General features: G+C 48.7%; 1 protein-coding gene and 1 pseudogene across 3 annotated transcripts in view; one reads left to right on the top strand and one right to left on the bottom strand.

Annotated features, from left to right (window-relative positions):
* Nucleotides 1-8,344, bottom strand: part of B3GLCT (beta 3-glucosyltransferase) — a 110,641-nt gene extending 102,297 nt beyond the window's left edge. For all 3 annotated transcript variants that reach the window (XM_077158975.1, XM_077158976.1, XM_077158977.1), the window contains exon 1: nt 8,246-8,344. In XM_077158975.1, the coding sequence (XP_077015090.1) occupies nt 8,246-8,309 (64 nt within the window). In that variant the 5' untranslated portion in view covers nt 8,310-8,344. The remainder of the gene's footprint in view (nt 1-8,245) is intronic.
* A 9,772-nt stretch (nt 8,345-18,116) lies between these two features.
* On the top strand, nt 18,117-19,581 carry LOC143679638 (adaptin ear-binding coat-associated protein 1 pseudogene; annotated as a pseudogene).
* The last annotated feature ends 1,236 nt before the right edge of the window (nt 19,582-20,817 follow it).

Below are 20,817 nucleotides of genomic sequence, written 5' to 3'. Positions count from 1 at the left end.
TGTCCTGGGAGGCTGCTTTCCTCTCGGGGCTGGCAGCTCTGGGGGGCTCCCGGAGGGCACCCCAGGCCCAGACTTTTGCCTTAGAAAGATGTCCGGAGGGGACACATGGGGCGGGCTGCGCGGCACAGAGAAGGGTGCTCCTGCCCAGTCGGGAGATAAGGGGTGGGATGAAGATGGGGCCGCGTTAGGGATGGACACTGCAGCTGCTGGATGCTCGGCTTGGAGCCAGGCTGTCCAGGTGGGGAGGGTGCAGGTGGGGAGGGCGCAGGTGGGGAGGGCACAGGTGGGGAGGGCGCAGGTGGGGGTGCTCCCAGGTGCAGCCCTGAGTAGGGGGAGCTGCATGGAGGCTGAAGGACGCGCCTGCAAGCACAGGTTCCTGACCCATCCGCACAGGTGCCCTGAGCCCGCTGCAACTCAAAGATGTTATTTTTAGTTCAGATGTGGCCCAACTGAATGAGGGTGGCCCTTGATCTCTTTGAAGAGAAGCGACAGGAAGCCAGGAACTGGGAAGGCCGGCACAGGAAGAAGCTGGAAGGCAGACGCAGGGGCTGAGCTGCAGGGACCAGGCAGAGCGAGCTGAGGCACCCCGAGCACGGAAGGGTTTAGACTTCAGGGAAAGCCAGCCTTGCTGAGATCTTGATTTTGGACTTCGAACAGCCTCAGAACTGAGAAATGATAACTGTTTGCTGTTTGAGCCAAAACCAGCTGGTGCTGTTTGTCGTCGCAGTGCTGCAAACTGAGACAGGGTGCAGTTCACTACCCAAGGAGCCAGGGAGGGTGAGCAGAGAGCAGAAATGCAGCGGGGACCCCACCAATGCGAATAGCTGTAGGGTACTGGGCAGGGACCCCCAGGTGTGAGGAGGGCACCCACTCACGGTGCCAGGGCAATGAGGTCCCCAGATGGGAGGTGCTCAACCAGAGCGCCAAGGATGGGGGGGTGCGAGGGACCCCAACATTTTAGGGACAAGCCTACAGAGGGGACCTCAAATGGCCAGGCCAGGAGAAGCAGGAGCGAGGGAATTTCTGCAGAGAACCTCGAGCTGGAGGGAGCAGTCACCCTCAAATGCTACAAAGGAGGGGCCATTTCAAGTCAGCAGGGCAGAAGCTCCAGGCGCCCCCCAGCAGAACAGCCAAGACTAGGACAAAAGAGCCACAATATCCAAATCTTCACAAGAGGCTCCCCCCAATAAAGGTGTCCCTGACTTGCTAAGTGCAGGCTGCGGAGAGGACAGGAGAGGGGCTTAGAGCATTACACCAGATGAGAGTTTGCTCCTTGAAGGCACACAGTGCACTGGAAAGATCCCCACGGGGTCAGAGACCCAGGCTCCAGGCCCTGCTTAGACCTGGGTCTAGAGTCCAGGGTTCAAGTCCAGACTCAGCCACTTAGCAGCTGAGCACCCCTGGGCCAGCACTCAGCCTCTCTGAGCCTCGGCCCCTCCCAGTGAGGGAGGATGTTATTAAGCAGCCACTGTCCCTGCTGGCCCAGAACAGGGCCTTTCTGCACTGGGACGAGCTATCGAGCCTTCTGCTCAGGTGCTGACCTGCAAAGTCCGAGGACAGGAGAGGCTACCGGGGAAGCTGCCAGCACCCTCCGGCTCCCACGGCAAGTAGAGAACTGGATGTGATCTGGGGGTCATGGATCCCTTTTCCCCAGTTCTACAGGTCCTACACTTACAATGAGATTCAGCCACTTGAGAGAAGCCAAGCTGAGTTCTCACTTCTCTACCCGAGCGGGGCTCAGAGAATGCAGGTGCCCCTTCTGGTCCTCAGCCCAGGCCCTCCCCAAGCCCGACCCTGCTCCACCGGACACACCCGCCACCTCCTGGAAGCCTGCAGGAAAAGGGACTAGGGAAGAGACTTTTCTTCACCTGGCCACAAAGTTTGCCAAGTGACCAATATGTTCTATATGTGAGAGATATATTTACCAGCAGGACAGTAAATGGGGGAAAAGAAAAGAAATGAGAAAGAACCACGTATTTTAGAAAGAAAAAGATCATCTGATTCTTGGATTCATCCGCAATTTAAACAAATGGAAATCCCACAACAACAAGTGGGTGGCATAGCCTGAGTCACAGGTGAGTCCCGAAAAGCCTGGGCTCACAACGGACCACAGGTGCACTAAAGAGTTGCAGAGAGCAAACCTCAAACAAGGAGAGGCAGACTCGGTCATTCCTTTATATCGCGGGGGCCCTACTGAACAGCTGACTGCCAGGCAAAATTTATAAAAATTCTATTTACATGTATCCTTTGGTGTCTTATCTGTTACAAAGGGGATGTTAAAGATACCACTGCTGATACCCTTCAACGTATGGTATATACAATCTGAGACGTTCTAAATCCTTTAGGACCTTACTTGTCCATTCTCCAAAATCCACTGCCCTCACCTTTGAGGACTTAGCACCACAGACTGTAATACCTCCAGCAGCATTTGAGAAGCCACCAGAAGATGCTAGAACCAGAGAAAGACTCCTTAGCTTGAGTTAAAGGGTCTCCATTCCCAAGCAAATAAACGCCTGACTGGTAAATGTTAGCCCCAACCCCCCACCTGGCTATCTCCACTTTAAAAACAAAGCACCCATCAGTCGCCTTTACATTCTACAAACGTTCATGCGCATGAAAGCCATCTCGCCATCCAGCTCACACCTGGTCTCCCGTGGCCCAAGCGGGGATCCCCGCCCCTATCTCACATACAGCTCAGGTGGGCACCTTGTTATAAGCATAAATCCACCGGCCTCCTCTTGGACCTTCTGAATCAGGAAATCTGGAGCAGGAGCCCTGGAATCTGCATTTGTAACAATCAGGTGCTTCTCTAAGAGATTCTCACGCACATGAAAGTCTGAGAAACACTGGATGAGCAGCCAACCAGGAACTCAAGGGCTATTTTCACAGCAGGCCTTGGTCCTTTAACTTCCTTCATCTCAGAAACTAAGAATCACATCCATAAAAATCCACATTCACCCTCAAGGATCTGGAGAAGATAAATTCAGCCTGATGGATAAAGAGCCTTGAACATTTTACAGGAAGCAATGATGTAAACTCAAATATATTACCTCTCAGTTTCACAAAATATCCTTTTAGGACCGAAAATACATCATGTTCCCAGGAGAAAATGGCATTGCTATACCAGCGACAGATTAAAGCTTATGTGATGATACTTTTAATCATTGCTGAAACCGGCAGCAAATCATGCAAATAATGACTGCTTTCTTTCCCAACTTCCCCCACCTCTTTGGTACATTAAATAAAACACCAAATGAATTCATTTTGCCCATCAACGCTCTCTTCTTTAAAAAAAAACATTCTTCTCAAATCACCACCTACACCTCTCCAGTCCGGACCTCTCCTCTGGCTCCAGACCCCCCCAGGTGCACTCAACATGGCCCCCAAACATCTCTAATGTACCCCGAACTCAACACAGCAGATCTGCCTTAAAAATAAAAAGCAAAAAGTAATTTTAAAAATAAAAGAAAGCCTGCTCCTCCTCTCTTAGCGCCTGGGTCTGGAGGTAGCACACCATCCAACCTGCTGCTGGATTAAGATCTAGGTGTCACCCCTGACCCACTCCTCTCTCACCCCACTGGACCCCAACAATCCCCACATCCTATAGATTCTTTTATTTTATTTTTTTTTGGCACAAGCAGGCTCCAGGAATCGAACCGGGTCTCCAGCATGACAGGCAAGAATTCTGTCACGGAGCCACCACTGCACCGCTCTCCTGCAGATTCTTCAATCATGTTCAGCCGTCCAACGCCTCCGCTTCCCCTCTACCTCCACCGTCTCCCCCACAGGAGGCTAAGCAGCCCCCTCCGATCCCTCTTCTACAGGCAACCAGAAGGAGCTTCTTAAAATGCAAGTCAAACTGCATGTCCCCGCCCACAGCCTCACTTCCCCCTGCTCTCCGGACAAAGCCCCAAACCCTTAGCCCACCCTACTGGCCCAAACCTCCCCAGCCCCCTGCAAGCTCTCCAGTCCTCTGTCTTCACTCATCAGACACAGAGTTCCGTCCCTCTGCTAGCATGCCCCCTTCCCTCCCCACTTCACTAAGCCTGCTTCCCTCAGGTCTGAGCTTTAACGCCTCTGCCTCTGCCAAGCCTTTCTGGAGCTCCTGCACCAAAGCAAGGCTTCTCTACCCTCCACACTGATGACAGCTGAAGCCGGTCAGTCCTTGGCTGGCGGAAGCTGTCCTGTGCACAGCAGGATGGCCAGCAGCACCCCTGACCTCTGCCCAGCTGATGCCAACAGCATCCCCAACCAGTGTCTCTAGACATTGCCAAATATCCCCTGGGGTGGGGGGGAGGTGAGGGGGTGCAAAATTCAGGTTGATTGGCCCAGGCCAGGTCAAAGCTATCCATTCTCCAGAGCTGAACTTTCACAGTAGCCAGCAGGCTTGCAGCTGGAACGTTCCACTAAGGTGGGGACCCACGAGCTTGCTCCTGCCTTATCCCCAAGGCTTCGCACAATAATTACTTTCTGATCAAGTGAAAGAAACTTTGGCTACAGTTATTCTTTTTAATACCATTCCTATTTTTAAATTGTTAACTTGTTAATATTATTATTTTTAAACTGTAACATTTTCTACTCCAAATCTGCAACTACATTGAATCAGGTGTATTTGCTAGTGGTTTAGGGAACAGAGCTTTGAAACAGGATTTTAAAAGAGGCCTGCAATCTGTAAGAGGTCAGAGAAACCCCCGGGGACTCTCCAGATCTTTCCCTTTATCATGGAAGAGATGGAATGAACATGTGGAGACTCCTACAGACTGTTCTTAAGCAAAGATCTGTGCAACCCCAAAGATGGATTACACATACTCCTGCGAGGAAGAGAAACCTGAAGCGTTTGTGAATTCCCCACAAGTAGGCCCTTTGTGCCAAGAAATTATGTTTGCTTGCTTTATGATGTTTCTAATAAAGAGCAAAATACCTGGCCTTAAGTGCCCCAAATGGGATCAGTTATTAGGACTGGCCTAAGTACTGGGCCCACAAGTGTTTGCCTCAGAGGAAGTTAATAAAAGGTCAGAACATTTTCTGGCCTCACCCCACCCCCTTATTTGAAGCATGTGTGCCCCACCCACCCACCCCACCCCCACACACACACAGCAGGTCTGTCCGCTGCAGCAAACCCCCTTGGGTCAAGTCCCGAGAGATGTGGAGGTTCAGAAAGCCTGGACAACAACGAAGCATCCAGAGAGCTAAAATTTGGGGCAGTAATATCTGAGTACTGCTTAAGAAATAAAGGGAGGATTTAAAATACAAAAATCAAAAAACACAAAACCACCTTGAGTCAGATCTGACTTTTGGTGTCCTAAAATTTCTGACTCACTGCAATCGAAAGAAATCTAAGCAAGTTCCTGGCTCAGAATGAAAAATCAACCCTAATTTTGGCAGGTGCTAAGAAATACAATCTTGGCTCATACAGAATGAGACAGGGGTGAGACAGCTATAAAGCTAATACCTATTATTTTACCCTTGGTTCAATAAGCTTTTTCACAGACATATCAATTAGGATTAGGTTTGACTGCATATATTAGAAAGTCCAAACAACTGGGGTTTAACCAAGACAGAGGTTTATTTTTATCCCTGCAGTACAAGCTGGAAGTAGGCGATCCAGAGCTGGCAAGTAGCTCCAATCCATCTGGTGCCCAGGCTTCTTCTAACTTTCTGCTCTGCCATCCTTACTAGGGGTTTCCATCTTCAAGGTTGCCTCATGGTCACAAGACAGCCACCACAGCTCCAGCCATCAGGTCCACATTGTAGAAAAATGATACAGGGTAGAAAAGCCTGCATCCCAGCTGGGTCAGCCACCTTTTATGGGCTTACCTAGAAGCCCTACTCAGCAATTTCTACACACATCTTATTGGCTGCCTCTACGTGCAAGGGCCACTGAAAAATGTTTCCTTGCCTGCAACATTGCCACTGCTTCAGCCATTCCTCTGCTCTTTCCTTCTCCCCCAGGGATTACATGAAAATTCTACTAGTCAGGAAAAGAGGACTGAGGGATACTGGGTAAGCAGTTAGCGGTCTCTGCTACAGGAGAATGAGCACTTTAAACTGTAGGAGACTGCAGATTTCCAGTGTTCTATCTAGTCCATGCCCCCCCCCCCATTTACACATGAGAAAACTGAGACTCAAGTACACTAAAATCACCCAGCTTATGAGTGGCAGCTTAGCGGCTTGAATAAGTCTTCTGATTCTAGAACTGGTCCCGGGACTTTAGAATTGAAGTTGCAGGGAGTTTTGTCTGGATATGCATGTGGGTTTAACATACATTTTCTACACTGATTTTTCTCTCAAAAACTCAAATGAATACCCTAGTTTGTGTGGAAACTAGACCATGCACAGTCTGGCAAATCTTCTAAGGGAATATTTAAGCCATTTTCAAACTAGCAGGACTGTTCACATGCCTCAGAATCTGCATCATATTCCAAGAACCTTGTGAGAGAGGACCCTTTATTTAAACACCCCAGCACCCTGCCCAGCAACAGCATCCATCAGGCTCAATAAAACATCCTGGGACTCACTTCAATGCAGAAAGGATTCAGCTTCTGACTTACCAACCCACAAAGCCAGTTCACAAACCCTAATGTCTCATAGGGTCCTTTCAATGGGTTTTGTCTAACTGCGCTCATCTGACCATCGCACTGTGCTAACAGAAACCTCTAAAAACCTGTTGACATTTTACTTCATTGTGAATGTCCTTTCATGTATTATCAAGTTTGAACAGTGCAGATATTCCCTAAAGGGTAGTAAAAAAAAAAAAAAAAATAGGGACACATAGCAATACAAATGTGCAGTTGAGCCCATATATTGCATATGTTACATACAAATATCATGGCCCGAGTGCAGCATTATAAAGTTCAGTGCTATAATAAAATGCAATTCCAACTGCCATCCACCCCACTTGGGGAGTTGCAAAGCCTCCAGGCTACAAGCCAAAGGGTTTAGCCAGGAGTTACCTCTTCCATCTCCCATCCCTGCGGCCTCCCCTCCTGAGAATCCAACACCCGGGCGCTTCTTCAGCCAGGTTCGGGTCCCCCCTACCCATCACGGGTACCCAACACTTTAAGCTGTTGCTTAATTAAACATGTGAGTGAACAACTCATTACCAATAACGGCCCTCGATTTTCCCACACTTACCGACCCCCAGACATGCCAGGGCTGCACCGGGGGATACACAAGGCCCCGCATTCGGAGACTCTAAATCCAAATGAAAACGGGCCGCAAAGGTTCGGGCGGGCCCAGCACAGCGCAGCGAGCGGTTCGGCCCCGTCCCTGTCGGCTCTGCCCGGTCCCTGCCGGCTCTGCCCCGTCCCTGCCGGCTCTGCCCCGTCCCTGCCGGCCCTGCCCCGTCCCTGCCGGCCCTGCCCCGTCCCTGCCGGCTCTGCCCCGTCCCTGCGGCTCTGCCCTAGCCTGACGTCTCCGAGAATCCGCGGCGCCGGCCTCCGCAAGGTCCGGCTGGGACACCTCAACTCCGAGACCCCGAAAAGGCACTACCCGCCCCCCGCCCCTGCCCCCGGCCCAGCTTTAAAACGGGAACAAAGCGCATCATGGAAGTCAAGCACGACGGTTTTTCGTCTTAACTTTTGTCACTTGGTTTCAGGAGAACGGGGGGTGGGGGTGGGGTGCTCTCTTGGGAGCCGGCGGCAGGGCAGGGGGCTCCCGCCAGCGTGGCGTGCAGGGCTGTGCTCCGATCCGCCCGGGAAAGCCCACGACTTCCGGGGGTCCCCGCGGCGCCCCCGCGACTCCCGGCCAGGCCCCGCGAACCCGCAGAGAGGGCTGGTGCCAGAGGGGCGGGGGGGGCGGCGATCACGGCCTCTGCTCGGACCCCGCAGGCCTCTGGGGGCGCCGCCTCCCGCCCCCCACCCCGCGCCGCACGGGGCGATGAGGAGGGGACTCTCCGCGCCGCTGCCCCCCGCTCCCCGCCGACCTCGGCCCCCGGCGCCCGCGCGCGCAGGCGGGACGCGGGCGGCAGGCGGAGGGGCGGGCCCGGCCGCGGCGGTCTCTCCGGTAAAAGTTTCTTGCAGTTGCGCCTCTCGGCGGCCGCGTCCGGCAGGGGTGGGCGCCGCGCTCGGGCTCGGGCTCGGCGGGCGCAGGCGGGAGGACGCGGGCCGGAGCCGGGCGGGCGCCGAGGGCGCGGCGGGGACGGGGACCGCGCGGCCGCCGGGGCAGGGCTGGGCCGCCGGCGCCACCCCGCGCGGACCCGGGCGCGGCCGCCGGCCCCGGGGAGCCCGCGCCGCCCGCCACTTACCCGGCCAGCAGGCGAGGAACGCGAGCAGCGCGGGCGGCGCCAGGCGCGGGGCGGGCGGGAGCATGCCGGCTGGGCGCGGGGACCGCAGACGCGCGCGGAGCGGAGCTGCGCCGCCGCCGCCCCTGCCCTGCCGCGCGCCGAGCCGCCGAGCCGCCGCGCCGCCCGCCTCCTGCCTCCCCCCGCCCCGGACCTCCGCGCCCCCTGGCGGCCGAGAGCGGGAGCGCCCCGGTGTGCGCTGGCGCCGGGCCCGCGGGGGTTTGGGCGCGGAGGCGGGCGCTCCTCCGCTAGGACCCGGCTCCCGGCCCAGGTCCAGGGCCACCGCTCCTCCGGCCACCAGAATCCACGCCTCCTTCCCCTTCCTCTCCAGCAGCCCCCCTGGCCTAGGCCCCCTCGACTCCCTCCAGGCGCCCCCACGCCGCCCCAGCACCCTGCTCTCCTGTGACCCCAGCTAGAGCTCAGTGCAGTCTTCTGACCCCCCAAGTTATGGGCGGCCGAGGCGAGGGGGACTCAGGTTTCTTCCCGGCTCATGTACCGTCTGCTACTTTTTTAAAAATCAATAATTCCTACTCTTAATTTTGTTGGCATCCGTGTTCTACTTTTTTCAAGGTGTTTTTAACCAGCTCAACTAATTTACGTAAAACCCTTTCTTAAAATGGTATTTAGCCAATAGCTTAGGACTGGAATTTGTTTTTTAATAGGGGTTTGGGTGAATGGAATGTCATATGAATGGAGTTTTTAGTGTTCGCCATAATGGGAGAAGGAGGGTGTGATTTCATTCAACGCATCTGATTAAATGTAGTTAAATTGGAGAGGCAGAGAAGGGAAGTGAGGAGCAGATGCCTCACTGGAGAGTCCCTCGTGTACCCTTTCACCACCCCGGGACCACCCAGGGCCCCTCCCTAGCCAGGACAAGAGCCCTGGCAGGGGACTGTCCAGTTATGTCGTGTGGCTGGCAAAGAGGAAAGCAATGGCAGTGAAGAACTAAAGGTCTTTCTAATGGTGCTGCCCTCCCTTGTGCTCCAGCCTTGACCATCTCTGTCTCCGAGGTAGCCCACAGGGCCAAAGGCTGGGCCACCTGTCCGCTGGGTGAGCTCTGTGTTTTCGTTCTCATTCAGTCATATCTTTGCACACCTGTGATGTGCCTGGAACTAATCTAAGCAGCCTCCCAGGGCCTGTATCTTCCACTTGGGCATGCAACATTCACCTGCTTCATAAACATTTACTGAGCACGAGAGTCAGGTACTGGGAACCCAGGTTGAGGTGCTGTCCAGAGAGGCAGGTGGCTGCTGAATAGATGCGTGTTGGTGTGAGCCCTGTAGACGGGCCAGCTCCCGGGGGTAGCCTTGAAAGCACTAGGCAGGGGTGCAGTTGGCATTGCCAGGGAGGAACTGCTGCAACTCTAAAAAGGAGCTGGAGACCATGGCTTTCTCTCTGTGTGGTTGATGTGTACCTCATGCAGCTGAGACAGCATGTTTTGTGTTAGCCATCCTGGGTGAGTGCAGGGAGTGCCGTTTTGTCCCATTCGGCCAATGTTCGTGGCTACCTGTCAACACCATTCTAATGGAAGGGGAAAGAAACATGGGAATCCTTCTTTGTTGTTGTTGTTGTTGTTGTTTTTGTGAGGTTTTTCAAATGTGTGGTTGACTGCACTGACCCCTTTTATTCTTCTCAGGAAATTTCTAAAACTTAACCTGCCTGGCTGAGAGTTCTCGAAGCTTTCCAATTTCCAAAGCTATTTAGTTTTCTTCCAAGAAAATATTCCACACACATGTTGGATATTAAATATTTAACCAAGGTGTGTTTAAACAGACCCCAAGGCTATTAATTAAACAGCTTGCCTACAAGGTCTGTGCTCTCCTATGCCTACTCCAAACACAGTAACAAGCCACTCGAGGGGCTTAATCAATGTTTTCGTCAAAACTCATGATGTGAGGGTATTGCTATGCATCAGGACAGGCTATGGAAAATTGAGCCCTAAAGACAGTGAGAAGCACGCTCTGTTTAAGGAATAACCCTGCCCTGGCCCTCTTCCTTCCCACAATACGCATGGGCAAATGGCACAGTACAAAGCCCCATAACTCACATTTTTAAAAGATTGTCTTTCACTTAACTCCAGTCAGACGAAAATGGACTTGCTGGGAGTTCTCTCTCCCAACCACAAGCTGAGAGAGCTTCCTGGAACAAAGCATGCTCACGAGATTACTCACAGATGCGTGAGATAAGGCGGTTAGCTCTGCTTGCCTCACTGCCTCCTTTGTCACCTGGACCACCACCCGGGAGGGGGACCTTCAGTAGAAGAAAACACACCCACCATCTCCAAAGTTTGGGAGATGCGAGAGGGCAGGCCGTGGCTCTGACTTCCTGGGGTTCACTCACCTTCATTCTAGCTGCAGCCCATGCAGGTCCCTGGAACTATGCCATGCCCCGTAAAAATCAAACAGTCAATCAAAGGAAGGTGTCATCTCTTTCTTTGGGGCCTTGTTGCAGTAAGATCTGAGCAGACTGGTAATTTTTAACAGAATTTTTCTAAAGTCTAAGAGAAAGCATAAAGACCCAGTCGTAAAACCATTGATAACCCAACAACTGAATAATCAAGTTCTGGTCTTATAAATGTCTGGTAGGCCAAATCGGCCAGCTTTTAATTCATTCACCTGAGAATGCGAGTCATCCAGCGGGCATGCCTTTCTTGGGCAGATGTGGGAGGCAGACAACACGGCACAGGGTGCCAGTTAGGGAGCCAAAAGTGGGCGCAAGCCCACCCCCCTCCATGTGGGTCATGATATCCAGGGGTGAAAGTCTCCCTGGTGGTGTGAGAGATGACTCCCAGGGATGAGCCTGGCCCTGGCACCATGGGATCAACAATGCCTTCCTGACCAAAAGGGGGAAAAGAAGTGAAACTAATAAAGAAAGTATCAGTGGCTGAGAGAGTTCAAATAGAGTTGAGAGGCTACTCTGGAGCTTACTCTTATACAAGCTTCAGTTAGACATTGCTACCTAACATAACTTACCAAACCCCAACCAAAACCATTCCAGCCAATCCTAAAGAACCCACAATTATGTGGGTCACATCTCCCTGGAGACAATCAAAGTACTCTCAGGCAGCAACATTGAATGAGGACTAAAGGACACAGCTTTTCTGGGGTCCACCACAGGTTCCAACCAGCACTAGAAGCTTCTCTCATTTTGCTTCCAAAGCTGCTCAGAATTATAGGGAAAACCCATCCTGCCAAGCTAGGCCTTGGACCAAGATTTTCACCCAAGAGATTTAACCCAGGGACCCCCTCACAGCCTGACCACCATGAACCAAGGACCAGAAAACATGACAGAGGCCCCCATCCTCTGGGGTGCCAGGACAAGCCCGGGAATCAGAAGTCAAAGCCATTCAATATTCTGTTCTTTCCAACACAGACAGAGTGGCATCAGAGCCTGCCTGAAGAAGGAGCTCTCTCCTAGAAACTTCTCGTTGGAAATAGCCTATGTGGCTGCCTTCTTCTCCCTTCTGGAATCACATATCCTCCTGCTCTCAGTAAGAGGAGGGACCCCTGGTAACAGTGTACCCTCGGAAGCCGCAGGGGGCTGAGTCTCCTACTGAGGACACAGGGCGTGGGCTATGGCTCTGCAGCAGCCACTGCGAAATGGGTGGGTGTTTTGGTGCCCTCGCTAATAAGTAGTTGATCATCTCACAAGATCTCAACAAAACAAGTTGACTGTGTTCATTTATCGCTCGCCAAGCTGGGCGTGGGGGGAAGTGTGCGCAGGACTGTAGGGCAAGGAGGAGTCACGCCTTTCCCTCGGGTGGGAGGCCCGAGGCATCCAGAATCACCTGAGCCCCCAAAGAAGGTGATCGTACCCTAAGCCTGCGGGAAGGAAGCCAGGCAGAAGTGCAGGGACAGGAAAGCTTCTCCACGTGGGTGGCTGGAGAAGGCTCCACAGAGAGGTAAGGGCCCTGCAAGCAGAGGGGACGGGTGAGCGGCCACCTGGAGCCCGGGACGGGAGGGTTCAGAGACCCATGAGGAGCTCAGTTTGACCAGACATAGTGGATGTGAAGCCAGTTAGGGCCACGTGGGGGAGTCCTCAGCAAGGGCCGAGAAGAGCCTTCTGCTGAGCGCACCTGAGGACGGGAGTTTGCTTGCGAAAGCTGCCAGAATGCAGTATACCAGGAACGGGTTGGGTTTTTCAATGGGGGCTTATTAGTTTACAAATTTACAGTTCTAAGTCCGTGAAAATGTCCAGATCAAGGCATCAAGAGGAAGAGACTTTCTTTGAGATGAGGCTGCCGGCACCCGGAGTTCCTCTGTCCAGGGAAGGCACCTGGCGCTGTCTGCTGGTCCCTCTCTCCTGGGCTCTGGTTTCAGCGGCTCTCTCAGCTCAAGTCAGAATGGGCATTGCCCAGAGATCCCTACAGATTGGGAGAAGGGTCAAAGGAGAAGGAGGAGTTATCACAGAGAGAACAGAATATAACAAATGAGTATGGCTGCTGAATCACTTTATTAATATTCCTTCTAGCCTCCATTGTTTTGGAGCAGTAAGAAGGGAAAATCTGAGATGGTGGAATGGTAGCCCATGACAAGCTCTGGGATCTGTTCTGTGACCAGAAATGGGTCTTGTTGAGGTGTGCTTTGAAATCACTGGGGTTTTTTTTTTTTTGTATATATGTTATATTTTACAATAAAATAAACGTTAAAAAAAAGAAAACACGACTTTTTATGGGGCACATAGCAGCTCCACACCACCACAGCAAGGGACAGCTAGGAAAACTGTTTAAGCAGGTGGTGACCAAAATGCCCATTGCAAGACTTCAGGCCTGAGGTCGCTCTGTGCGTCCCAGGTCTGCAGCCCCATTCACGTGCCCGGGCAGAACCAACACCGAGCACCCTGGGTCAGTGCCGTTTTGGTCCCCGAAGCTGCCATGACAAAGTACCCGGGGCGTGGTGGCTCACAGCAGCAGGACGTGCTGTCTCCCAGCTGTGGAGCCCGGAAGTCCGAAACCGGGCTGTGTGCAGGCGGCGGCTCCTGCCCCTGCAGGGAGGAAACTTCCCTGCCTACCCCAGGACCCGGTGGCAGCTGCGATGGGTGGGATTCCTTGGCCTGTAGATGCTTTCCTCCCATCTCCACCTGCGTCATCACATGGCCGTCTTAACCTTTAGGTCCATCTGTCCCATGTCCAAACGTCCTCTCGGTATGAGGACATAGTCATGCTGGGTCAGAGCCCACCCTAATCCAGGTTCACCTTAACTCACAACGTCTTCAAAGACCCTATTTCCAAATAGTTCACATTCACATCTCCGGGGTTAGTGCTTGAGCGTGTCTTCGTGGGGACACAGGTGCTGATTTCATGAACGAGTTGTGCTGCGAGAAGATTAATCCACTCAGAAGGCTCTGGATGGGCTGAGGAGAGGAAGACAAGAAGAAAGAATGGTAAAGTAATAAAAGAATTTTGAGGAAAAGGGGAAAGGAAACAAATCCTAAAATGCACCGTAGCGAGGCAGTCTGCCAGTTACTTTCAGATATAGTATCTCATAACCCTCATATACACCCACAAATAATAAAGGGCTATTCTCATTTCCACTTTACAATTAGGAAACGAGGTCCCTGGCAGGTCAAGTACTACTTACAGGATCGCAGTCAGTGAGAGTCGGGGCTGCCTTGAATGCCTTAAATCCCACTCTTTCCCTGGGAACAGAAATCGGTTGTAGCAAAGAGAGAGGCAACAGAAGGAGGCGTACAGAGCCTTGACTAAAATGGAGAAAAAGGAAAGATAATTATCATGACCTTGTGGATGAAAGTCACACTCTCACAACACCAGTGTATTAACAGTGATAGCTAACATTTCCTGAACACTTATTAGATACCACCGCACATTAGGCTGAATGCTTTACACACATCATTTCCTGTTAAACGACATTTCATGTAATTCTGAAAACAGCTTTATTACCATCAGTCCTCTTTGAAAGATGCGGCTTGGAGGGGTTAGATAGCTTGCCCAAGGTCCGTGTTTTCAACACGTGGGCCCTGGACTCTTAGAGGTCTCTGAGACTTGTCAGGGGGTCTAGGTTCTAAAGGTCAAAACTATTTTTATAAAATATTAGAACATTCTCTCCTCTGGGCTGAGTTTCCACTGATGGTGCAATAGCAATAGTGGGGAAAGTGCGATCACCTTAGCACTAAGCAAGGCACCAGCCTGCAACTGTGCCTGCGGGGGAAAAAAAATGCCTGCGGGGGAAAAAAAAGCCACATCAAGTTCATATAACAGTGGCTCAGATGGTGCAGTAAAAATGACCCGTTTTATCAAATTTTGCCCCTTGACTATACATCCTTTTAATATTTCACGTGATGTATTGAGGGGTAAGCATTTAGTACATCTGCTGTCTATGATGATGTCTCAAAAAAAACAAGCCACTTGTGTGATCGAGTTAGAAACTGAACCTGCCACTTTTTTCACTGTATACCATTTTTAGTTGAAAGAGCAGCTGACAGACTTGACTATTATGATTATTCAGATTTGGGGGTCTAGGCAAACAGTTTCTAAAAAATAAACAAATCAAGCCTATCACTTCAAGGAAAACAACTGACATAAGTTGTTGTCAATGACAGAATTAAACTTTCACATGGGCTTAGAATTTTGGAAAACTTGTGTCTGCCCCTGTGAGCCTAAAATTACAGATGTGTGAGCTTGAAATTACTGTGTGACACTGGATTTTCTTCATTTACTTCATCCAAAACAATAAATTCCAGCATATAAAATGAAGGAACAGAAATGATAATAGCCCTTTATTATTTGTGTGTGTATATGAGGGTTATATGATTTTTTTTCCTTTCCCCTTTTCCTCAAAATGAGATTGGTTGTGATGTCAGCAGATATGATTTTTTATATTGAATAATGAAATATGTCAATTTTTGGAAGATCTGCATACTTTGGTGAAATAATGTTTTCCAAATGACCTATGTATGATGTTACAAAATCAGGCATAAAAGTTCCTTTCAAAGTACAAGAGACATCAATGGATTTTCACGTGACATAATGAAAGTTTATTGATACAGTTTCAGATTCCACATTAAAACTAATTTTTAGGAAACTCTTGATTGTTTTGGATTACTATTAAAGAATAGCCACAGTTATATGAAAAGATTATTAAAATAGCCCTCCATTTCTCAGATTCATCTGTGTGACACTGGATTTTCTTCATTTACTTCATCCAAAACAATAAATCCCAGCATATAAAATGAAGAAACAGATATGAGAATCCATCTTCTATGAAATTAGACATTAAATGTGACTGTGTGACTGTGAAAACCTTGTGTCTGATGCTCCTTTTATCTACCTTGTCAACAGACGAGTAGAACATATGGAACAAAAATAAATAATAGGGGGAAAATGTTAAAATAAATTTGGTTTGAAATGATTGTGATCAATGAAAGGGAGGGGTAAGGGGTATGGTATGTATAATTTTTTTTCTGTTTTTGTTTTCTTTCTTTTTCTATTGTCTTTTTATTCTGAATTGATGCAAATGTTCTAAGAAATGATCATGATGATGAATATGCAACTATGTGATGATATTGTGAATTACTGATTATATATGTAGAATGGAATGATCATATGTTAAGAATGTTTGTGTTTCTTTCTTGTCACTTTTTTTTAATTTTTGAAAATTAATTTAAAAAATTAAAAAAGAAAAAATAGACATTAAAGAGAGATGCAAAGAATGTGAAACAGTGACATTCTTCTCGCTAGATTTCTTTCATTTGGAAAATAGTTATTTTCATAAAAATGTAGTATACTAATATGTAATGGGTTTTTATTGCCATTTTTAGTGAATTAATAAACAAATATTTTTAAATTTCTCAGTTTCATTTGCAATCAGTAAATATTCCCCGACTGGTTTTAGATCTGTTGTGTCTGAGATGCCTTACCACAGGAAGCCCACTTTGGCTCTGTCACCTAAACGAAGCCCTGATCATCAGGGATCTTAAATAGCAGTGTCAGTTGGATGGGCGAGGCTATGCCATGATAACAACCAGCCTGAAAAATTCAGTGGCTTCAAACCACAGAGGCTTTCTTGCTCACGCCCCGTCTGCCACTGTCCCAGGTATCTCTCAAGGCCAGCTGTTCTCCACTGTCAGTGACCCATTGCTGGTCACTGGCCACCATCTCAAGCCAGGTCCTCCTGCAATCACCAGTGCAGGGGCAGGGCGAGCTGGGGGCTTTAGCACCAGCACCCACTGCTTCCTGTGGAAGTGACCCAAGCCACTCCTGCTCACGTTGGCTGGAGGGTGGCGGAAGGTGCAGTTCCCCTCTAGCCCAGAGTGGTTAGTATGGCATTGCCAGCCCTCTCCCCTTCCTTCTCATCTTCTCACCTACAGCACCCCATCTCAGCCATGTGGGGTTGTGAGCTGGGGGCCATGGGGCATGAAACGAGGTTGAGGATTTAGCCTCTGCCCTTCGAGAACTCACAAAGTAACTGGAAAGAAAAGATAAATTCAACAAATAAAGTTAGCTTACTTTTCTACAGTTCTTCACTGTTTACTAAGCAGCCACATGAACAATGACTGAACACGGCAGTAAGAGAAGTCCAGGTGCATGGAGTAGATAATAAAATGTTTCAAGTGTTCTTGAGAGAAAGAAATAAAATTCTAGCCTAACTAATGAAGGAAGGTTCAGGGAGAATACAGGTCAAAACGGTAGGGAAGGATCCAAACTGGGAGAGGTGGAAAGGGGAGAAAATCAAGAAAGACATAAAATCAGCGCAGCAAGAGCTATATTTGCAGGATGGTGATGAGAGCAGTATGGCTCCTTTAACTGACAGACGAAGATGGCATTGATGAAAACAAGGGACCCTGACCAGGAGGGCAGCAGCAAGGAGGAGAGTGGGCACAGGCTCCGGTGGGGGCAGAGTCCCCGTAGGAAAGGAGCCCCAGAGCCCAGAGGAGTCTCATTGAACAGCAAGAGAAATGTAAGGCTTAGAGACAGAGGACATCATGTATTTTAACTGAAGACGCTAGAACCAAAGCATGTTAGGGTTTTTTTTCTAAAAATATATTTCCTTTTTAATTTCCCAACTTCAATAACATGAAAATAGCTGTAGCGTGATAATTGTCTTACACAAATGAAAATACAATGTTAAGAAATGACATTTTAGTAGCTTTAAATCAAGCAAATATTGGCAGTATCTTGCTTAAATTAAACTACCATGTTCTTTGGCTTTCAAGAGTAAGCAAATCCTGCTTTTGTGTTTCCCTGTCTTGTACACTGACATCTTTGAAGGAGCATAAGATAAGAGGAGAGCAAAGGAGGAAATTGCAAATTTGAACTACATGTTAAGCCTCTCTTCAGGGAAGCTGCTGTGACTCACTGAAGGACCTTTGGGGTTGATTGAGAAGAGGGAAAAGCTAAAATGAGGCTGTGGTAATGGGAGAGAGGAGATTACAAGGATAAATATAGCATGCATAGAATTTCAAGGATCTTTAAAAGATTGAAATCAACATATTCTTCTTTCTGTGAGCACATAAAGTAACAACTCTTGTTTAAATGTTTCAAGCTAAATCATAGGATATGTGATGCTAGGACACAGTAAGAAATGTTGAAACAAGACCAGGTGAAGCCTGGTACTACAGGCTTACAAAGTTGTACTTTCCCCAGTAGTCAGAAGGGAAACTTTGGATCAGTGAGAGAATGACACTCATCAGAGGAGCCCATAAAGGACCTGCCCCATTAGGGATGGTGGAGTGAGATGCTTCAGAGCTCAGTACTCCAACACAAGCTTTGAACAACCAGCAAGAACTGGGAGAAACATCTTTCTCAGAGTACCAGAAAACTGCTAAAGGACTATAGTAACAGGGCAAGGGTCAAGTCAAGAAAAAGGCTACTTAAAAGCTGCAAGATCTCCCCGGTGGCTCGAGAGCGGAGCAAGATGGCGGCTGAGTCGGAGTATGAGTCGGTCTTGTGTGTCCAGCCAGACGTCAGCGTCTACCGTATTCCGCCTCGGGCTTCCAACCGCGGCTACAGGGCATCTGACTGGAAATTAGACCAACCTGATTGGACTGGTCGCCTCCGAATCACTTCAAAAGGGAAGATTGCCTATATCAAACTCGAGGATAAAGTTTCAGGGGAGCTTCTGCTCAAGCACCAGTAGATCAATATCCTGGCATTGCTGTGGAGACAGTGACAGATTCCAGCCGCTACTTTGTAATTCGAATCCAGGATGGTACTGGGCGTAGTGCTTTCATTGGCATTGGGTTCACAGATCGGGGTGATGCCTTCGACTTTAATGTCTCCTTGCAAGATGATTTCAAGTGGGTAAAGCAGGAATCTGAGATTTCCAAAGAATCTCAGGAAATGGACACTCGTCCTAAGTTAGATCTGGGCTTCAAGGAAGGACAAGCCATCAAGTTGAGTATTGGAAACATTACAACCAAGAAAGGAGGTGCTTCTAAGCCCAGGACCTCAGGAGCTGGGGGCCTAAGCTTACTCCCACCCCCACCTGGAGGCAAAGTCACTATTCCCCCACCATCCTCCTCAGTTGCCATTAGTAATCATGTCACCCCACCACCCATTCCAAAATCTAATCATGGAGGCAGTGATGCAGATATCCTTTTAGATTTGGATTCTCCTGCTCCCGTCATGACACCAGCCCCGGCTCCAGTTTCTGCAGGCAGTGACTTGTGGGGAGACTTTAGCACTGCATCTAGCTCTGTTTCAAACCAGGCACCACAGCCATCCAACTGGGTCCAGTTCTGAATAGCATTGGCAGGATTTTAAGGACAGACTTGAAGAGTAAAAATGACCTAGAGGGCACCAATTGTGAGGGAGCTTAGAACCCCCCTCCCTCCCTAGAACCAAATTACTGGACAATCTTTTTCATAGCTTCTCCATTGCATTCAAGCTGGTTTTATCATACGCCTTTGTTGTTACTTGCTGTTCAGCAAGAGTATTCGCCCTCTCCTGCTTACTACCAAGGGAGAAGAATAATGGATCTTATCATATTGTGGCTTACTGTGCAGGATTCAAAAGGCCAGGGTCTATTTGAGGGGAAATTGAACTCTAATATTTGTAAAAAATTTTCTCCATCTTTTAAAATCTTAAATTTATTTCAGAATCATCTCACGATTGTGTGCCTCTTTGTGAAATCCTTTTTAGCAATTTCAGGGGAGACAAAAACTTTGAAACTCCCTTCTCCACTAATCCAAGACTCTAAAAAATGGACAGACTGATTTCAGTGTTTACAAATTCACAATTTTAATAGAAGTAAATATGGAGAAAGACCTGCTTCCTGGGTCTTGGCTATATATCCTTCAGGCTTTACTATTCAGTGAACAGCCAGTGTTGGATGCAGCTCCATCACCCTCTTGAGTGTTTACATTTCTCTTTCTATGATAAGAGGGTTGTTTTGGTGGCACCTCCACTTTTGTTTTCTGTTTGTTGGCTAGTGCAACATTCTTGACTAGTTGGTGTCTCGTAGATGAAGGAATGCAAGGGGTTGTGCTCTCCAAGTAAAATTCTAGAGAAGTGTTTATTTTCTTGCAGCTTCAGCTATTTGCTGCATTTGAAACACAGCTTTACTTTTTACGTGACCATTATTTGACCTAAAGTTGAAGGACTTTGAACATTTAGACTCATTTAAAGAGCAGAGAGGTTGAAAACACCTAATTCTTGTTCAGTACCCACATTGCCTTGCTACCTGGGTATCTGACCCTTTTCCATAGACACTTCTTTTCCAATCCATCTGGCTCTTCAATAGCAAGCTGCTACTATATCTCTTATCATTTCTGAAGGAAGTTGGAGAGTCACAGTTTTAGTTGTGAAAAGTTTGCCCCAGGTTGATACCTGTCATGCAGGGTATCTCAAAAGTTGGCCTCTCACCATTTTCCTTTATTTTTACCCCTCCATTCCTTATACAATGCTGTGAAGAGAGTTCCCCCTCTCAGATGAATGAACACTATCTATCTTTGTTACTAGACAATTCTGAGAATAAAATGAGGGAGGTTATAATTTCTTCCTTAGTACCTATTTGGATGTGTATATTCTGGTTGAAGAATGTTCTTATATCTATCTTCAAATTATATTCTCTTACCTGAAGTTTCTTCTTATCTTTTTTTAACTCTGGGTCCATTTTCTTTCGATACCTCCCATTCCAGGCAGCTCTATTCTTGCAGAGCCATGGCAGAACATTCTTAAATTCTAGTGAAAAACACTAAAAGGAAAGTCTACAATCACTTGTGACTAACTACTGGGAACCTATTTTCTCAATCTTCTTCCATGTTATGTTCTTTGTATTTTCAAGATGATAATATATTGTGTATTTGAATTGCTGAAAAATTGAAAATAAGTTTAAGATATATGTATATAAGCATATGCTGTATTGGTGCAATAATGGTAAATAAAATATGGAAAAAGGAAAAAAAAAAAAAAGCTGCAAGATCTCATGGTACCCTGGCTGGCCCCTTCCCCCTCCCCACCAGATCAGTGTGGAGCCCACTCATGCTCCCAGTGTGAGCCCCGGGGCCCAGTTCCAGAAGGAGCAGAGTGCCTTCATGCACATGCTGGGAACATGGATGTGTGGCCCTGAGAGACTGGC

Source organism: Tamandua tetradactyla, chromosome 4, assembly GCF_023851605.1.
Source record: "Tamandua tetradactyla isolate mTamTet1 chromosome 4, mTamTet1.pri, whole genome shotgun sequence".
Classification (NCBI taxonomy): Eukaryota; Metazoa; Chordata; class Mammalia; order Pilosa; family Myrmecophagidae; genus Tamandua; species Tamandua tetradactyla.
Note: the sequence above shows the minus strand (reverse complement) of the source record. Positions and strands in the feature narration are given on the sequence as shown.